General features: G+C 70.4%; 1 protein-coding gene across 1 annotated transcript; it reads right to left on the bottom strand.

Moving 5' to 3' along the window:
• Positions 1–5,783, bottom strand: EMIHUDRAFT_68311 (hypothetical protein; the record flags this gene model as incomplete). Its single annotated transcript, XM_005760585.1, has 2 exons — positions 1–894; positions 5,691–5,783. Coding segments are annotated over 2 exons (987 nt in total), but the record flags the coding sequence as incomplete, so codon positions are not given.
• Positions 5,784–6,000: the final 217 nt, after the last annotated feature.

The raw sequence follows: 6,000 nt of genomic DNA, 5'->3' as shown, positions 1-6,000 counted from the left end.
TCACGTGGCAAAGTAATACTCAGCGGAGCGACCAACATCGCCCCCTCCCAGCCCCGCGCTCAGCTCGCCGAGCCGCGACAGCACCTGCTGGAAGCTGGGGCGCGCGGACGCGTCCGCCGCCCACGCGTCCTTGATCAGCGACGCGAGCCGCGCGTCCCAGAAGCGCGGCACTGGCGGGCGGGAGAGCTCCAGCGCCGCCGCCTTCGCTGCGGCGATCCCACCGAGGCGCGGCCAGGGCGGCGAGCCGCACCGCATGTAGTAGAGCACGAGCGAGAAGGAGTAGACGTCGACTCGCTCGGTGTAGTCCTCGTGCCTCGCCACCTCTGGCGCCATGTAGCGGTACGAGCCCGTCTCCCCAGTCATCATCTCCATCCCGATCTCGCCCTCGCCCTCGCCCTCGCCGCCGCCCTTCTTGACGAGCGGCCGCAGCTTGGCGAGCCCGAAGTCGGCCACCTTGAGCGTGTCGGAGAAGTCGAGCAGCAGGTTGGCGGGCTTGAGGTCGCGGTGGAGGATGGGCGGGTTGCAGAGGTGGAGGTAGTTCATTCCCTGCGCGATGTGGGTGGCGTACCGCACCACGCGCGCCACCGGCATCGGCTCGTCCTCGCGGAAGGTGCGGAGCATGTCCTCCATCGAGCAGCGCATCAGCTCCGAGAGCATCGTCTCACGCCCCGGGTACAGGCAGACGCCGAGCAGCATGCAGATGTTGGGGTGCCGCAGCTGCCGCAGGATCGCACACTCGATCCGCAGGTCTCGCAGCGCCAGCTTCCTCTCCTCGCTGCTCCCCTCCTTGAGCACCTTGGCGGCTAGGGGCGTGCCGCGCCAGCGCGCGCGGAAGATGTTGCCGAAGCCGCCCGTGCCGATCTTCTCGACAAGCTCGATCTCCTCCCAGCTCACCTGCGTCGCGTCCTCGAGGAGCGCCATCCCGCCGCTGACCGAGTCCTCGCGGCGGAGGCCGCTCCGCTGAAGGCCCGAGCCGCCCACGCCGCCCGCTTCGGCCAGCTGCGCCACGACCGCCGCGTGCCCGTGCCTCTTCGCGTCGTCCAGCGGCGTGCCGCCCCAGCGGTCGCAGATGCTGGGCTGCGCTCCCGCCGCGATCAGGAGCGCGACGACCTCGCCATGCCCGTTGCTCGCGGCGAGGTGGAGCGCGGTCCGGTTGTCATAGTCCTGCGGCAGATCTCTCAGGCAGTAGTCATCGAGCACCTCCCTCACGCGCTGCACATTGCCCGCCGCAGCTGCCGAAGTCAGCTTCGCCGCAGCTTGCTCCGCAGACATTCCGAGCTGCGCGCCGGCGTCGCGAAGCACCTGCGCGATCTCCTTGTGGTCGTGGCGCAGTGCGTCGTCGAGGGCCGACCCGTTCCAGCGGTCGCTCCGGATCACCGCTGCGCCCGACTCGAGCAGCAGCTTGACTATTGCCATGTGGCCCTCGCTCGCCGCGACGTGGAGCGGCGTACGCTTATCATAGTCGCAAAAGTTTGCCAGCTGCCTGCCGTGCTGCTTCAGGAGGGCCCCGACTGCGTGCTCGTCGTTGCTCCAAGCGGCGTACATGAGCAGCGTGCCAGCGTATCGGTGGTCCGGCTGGGTGCTCAGTTGGGCGAACGCCGTGAGGTCAGCGGGCATCGAGGAGTGGGACTGCATGCGCCGGGTGCTCTGAAGAGACGAGGATATGCACATGCATGCGGGAAGGGCGAAGGGCTTGACTGCTGACCTTTGGGGACTGGCGGCGCGTCGTGACTGACTCGTGTTGGTGCTGCTTCTGGATTTATTTTCTTTTTTCGTGAGGCGTTTTATTCAATTCACTAGACGAAGTTTGACGAAGGTTTTGAGGCGCGCGCGCACACACACACACACACACACACTCACTCACTCACTCACTCCCGAAACGCCCTCGCCGTCTCGTTGTCGCCCGCCGCCTCAAACAGCGCCCCGAGCGCCTTGCGGTACGGCTCAAAGTAGTCGTCGCGCCGCCTCCCCGGCCACGCGGCGGGCAGGTGCGGCAGGATGTACGGCACCGTCTGGCCGCGCTTCATGAAGTTGGGGTGCGTGGTGCAGCAGTACGCGTCGAGCAGCTCCTGCGCCTGCTCGTGCCACTCCGCGCCCTTTGCGCTGCTCTCGAAGCGGCCGAGCGCCGCCTCGATGTCGGCAAAGTGCAGCACCGGCGCGTCGACGCGGCCGAGACGCCTCACCAGCTCCGCCTCGCTCGCGCCCGTGGCGAGGGCGAGCCCCTCGGAACCGTCGAAGCAGGACGCGCCGGCGGGGCACGGCAGCACGACCTGCCGCCGCCACTGCTCCGCCCCGGCGGTGCGCTTGCCCTCGAGGAAGCCGCGCTCGCGGTGGGCGAAGGGCGAGTCGGCGAGGGCAGCGGGGGAGAGGTAGTGGTCGATCGGGCAGAGGTACGGCAGCGGCAGCGTCGGGTGGTCTGGCGCACGGCAAGCCTCGTGCACGTGCCTCGTGAAGAAGCCGAGCTCGCACGAGCAGAGCGTGGGCGGGAGGACGAGCGCTCGGCGGAGGAGGCGCGAGACGAAGAGGGCGGAACGGAGTCGGCGGAGCTGCCACTGCATCAGCCGCAGGTGGTGCAGTGGCACCTCGCCGATCGCGCCCAGCCGAGGCACCTCGAGCAGCGCGGCGGGCACGCTCGCGTCGTACGTGACGAAGCCGGCGGCCGCCTGCTGCTCCGCGCGGTCGGGGGCGTGCTTGGCGGCGTGCTCTCCGGACGGGGCGATCATCCAGCGCGCCGCGTCCTCCCCGAGCGACGATGCCGCGCCCGAGGCCGCCTCCTCCCCGCGGCTGGCCTGGCCGTACCAGCGCGGCGAATCGTACCAGACGCCCGCCTCGCGCAGCCGCATCAGCTTCCACGCCTCGCCCTGCTGCCGCATCCACCTACAGAACCGCTCCGGGGAAGGTCGAGGACAGGTCCGGGAGGAGCCTCGCCCCGCTGGCGCGGCCACGTGGCGTGTAGCGCGAACGGGCGGACCGCCGACGCATTCCACAGCCGCAGCACGTCGTGCGTGAGCGTGTTGCAAAACTGCGCCGCCGGAAGCACCGCGCCAACCACGCTCCCGTTGACGAGCCCGCAGAGCCGCTGCCTAATCTCGTGTACTTCTTATTCTTCCATGCTGATTGTCATACCGCCGCGCAGAGAGCCGCTGCCCGCTCGAGTCCCTCTCGGCGAAGAGTGGTCTCGGCCACTTGAAGTCGCGGTAGCCGTACTTCCAGCGGTAGTTCATCGGCCCCTGGTCCACGCGCTTCAGGTTGTTGTCGATCGACAGGTGCTCCGTCGCCTCGCTCATCGCCCTCAGGCTGCCCGCCCTCGCGCCGCCCGGAAAGAGCATGATCCCTATGTTCATCGAGGTGCCGCACGCGCGCCACTTCTCGACGTCGAGTTCGTCGCCCAACCTGCAGCAGGGGGCCGACACGGGCGGGAGGGGCGCACCTCACCGCGCTGCACGCCACGCCCCGCCCCACCTCCCCGCCGCCCCGCCCGCCCCCGCCCGCCCCCCTGCCTCCGCACGCCCCGCCGCCCCGCGCGCCTCCGCCCGTCTGTCCCGCCCTGCGCGTCGGTCGAGACGGCAAAGTCCAGCTTCGGGTGCGCCGCCTCGAGGGCGCGCAAGTACGGCACCGGGTCGCGCAGCCAGACCACGTCCGAGTCGGAGAGGACCAGCCGCGCGCCCGTGCGGAGCAGCGGAGCCACGTGGAACCAGCGGCCGCCCTGCGGCGCCTGCTTGACCTGCGGAGAGTTGACGGTGTACACGCCGACGCCGCGGCCGCGGAGCGCGCGGGCGAAGGGCACGTAGAGCGGGTCGGACGGCTGCATGTTCATCATGCCGACGAGGATGCCCGCCGAGACGCCCACGCTCTGCAGCGTCAGCACCCAGTTCGCGGTAAAGTGCCGCTGCCGTGCGTTGCCAAAGGTGACGATGACAGTGTTGTCGACGGCGTGCCGCCGCACGAGCGCATCGACGCTGCACTCGTCGGGTGCGTCGCAGCCTGCGCTCGAGGTGGAAGCCGCCGCCATGGCCATCTCCATGTCAGCGGTCTCCCGATGGCGTCGAGCAGGCGGTGGCGGCGGCGGCGGCGGCGGCTTGGGGAGCGGCTGGGACTGCACAGGAGTGGCGGATGGAAGAGGTCGGTGTACTGATGCGGGCGGGTACTTTGAGTCGGGCACTCGTGCGGAGCGGGTGCTCGCCCGCACGGCGAAGCCTAGCACGAGGCCCGCGAGAGTCAGGCCAAGCGCGTAGATCAGCGAGCAGCCGCCTCGGCGCGCTGGAGCGGCCGGTCTGTCGCCGTCGTTGGTCGGGACAGGTCGATAGGACGGCTCGGAGCGTCGAAACATTCCGTTAGGCGACGGCAGCAGGGCGACGGCAGCGGCGCCATCTTGGAAAAGAATCTTAAACGGAATTTCCTCGCGACTGGGCACGGGACTGGCGCGGAAAAAGATTTTCCGCCGGAAAATGGGTAAGATATAAAGCACGTACGGAGCTCGCCATCACGACGGGTGGACGCTTAGCTTCGCAGTGTCCACGGGCGCGCGGCGAAAGCAGAGCCACTTCACCGGCGCCTTCACGAGGGTGGAGAGCGCGATGGCCCACCAGACGCCTTCGACGCCGAGCCGCGGCAGCAGGGCGAACGCGAGCGGCACTCGCACGAGGTTGCCGACGGCGCCCACCACGAGCACCGGCAGGGTCTGCTGCACGCCGGTCAGCGCGCCCTCGTACACGGCCTCCACCGCCATGAGCGGGAAGACCGCGGCGACGATGCGCAAGTACGAGACCGCGGCCGTGACGACGACCGTATCGCGAGCGAAGAGTCGCACCGCCGCGGGCGCGCAGAGCGCCACGAGGAGCAGGACGGGGAGGATGCTCAGCACGGCGACTCGCGCGGCGGAGCCGGCGGCGGCGCGGGCTCGAGCCGGCCGCTGCGCCCCCGACCACTGCCCGACGACGGTGGCGGTGCCGACAGCGAAGCCCTCGCACATCGTGTAGGCCATCGCCTCGATGCGGTGCCCGACGCCGAGGGCGGCGAGGTAGGCGGGCGAGAGGCTGGAGAGGGCGCGCCCCAGGGCGACGTAGACGGTCGAGAAGAGGAGGCCAGACGACGCTAGCGGCGCGCCAATCGAGGCGATCCGGCGGAGGGCGCGGACGGAGGGCGGCGCGAACGCGATCCGGACGCCGCGCCGCGGGAGGAGGGCGAGGGCGGCGGCGCAGCCGAGGGCGGCGGCGAGGTTCGTCGCCCACGCCGCTCCCGCCACGCCGTACCTCGCAATCATCGGCCCTAACACGGGGAAGGGAAAGAGTCGACCGGCGGCGGATGGGCTTGAGTCGCGATCGGCGGCATGGGCATGCTCGCCGTTGAGGCAGACATTGAGCAGCACAGTGACGGCGGCGATCGCGAGCGCCGGCCGCGTCTCGCCGATGCCTTTGAAGCCGGCGAGAGCGCACGCCTCTGCGGACAGGGGCAGCGCGCCCCACACCGCCGTGACGCGCGCGTACGCGATGCCCGCGCGAGCGACGGCGGCGTCGACGACGCCTGCTCACGGCTGGCTGTGTGAGGAGGTGCTGCTCACGCCAGCAGCGCGTCGCGCAAACTCCCGCCGACGACGGCAAAGTAACGCGCGAGGAGTGGGCCGCTGGCGAGCGCGGCCAGCACCGCAGACGTGCCCAGCGAGAACCAGAGGCCTTGCACGACGGCGGTACCGACTCCTTCGCCGCGATCGCCAGCGCCCTCGGCGGCGGAGGAGAGGGCGTGCACGCCGACCGAGGACAGCTCGCCGGCGATGTAGACCACCCATATGAAGAACGAGGCGGCGCTGATGGCTTGCAGCTCCGAGCTGCCGAGCCGGCCGATGTACCACGCGTCGACCTGGCCGAGCGCCGCGCGGAGGAGCCCGATGGCGACGGAGGGCCAGGCCACTCGCCAGATGGCGGCCGAGTTGGACCGGCCCTTCAGCAGCGGAGGCACCGGCGGGAGAGCGGTCTGCTTGGCCGTGTCGGCGGAGGCGAGAAG

This window comes from Emiliania huxleyi, assembly GCF_000372725.1.
Source record: "Emiliania huxleyi CCMP1516 unplaced genomic scaffold EMIHUscaffold_75, whole genome shotgun sequence".
Lineage (NCBI taxonomy): Eukaryota > Haptophyta > Isochrysidales > Noelaerhabdaceae > Emiliania > Emiliania huxleyi.
Note: the sequence above shows the minus strand (reverse complement) of the source record. Positions and strands in the feature narration are given on the sequence as shown.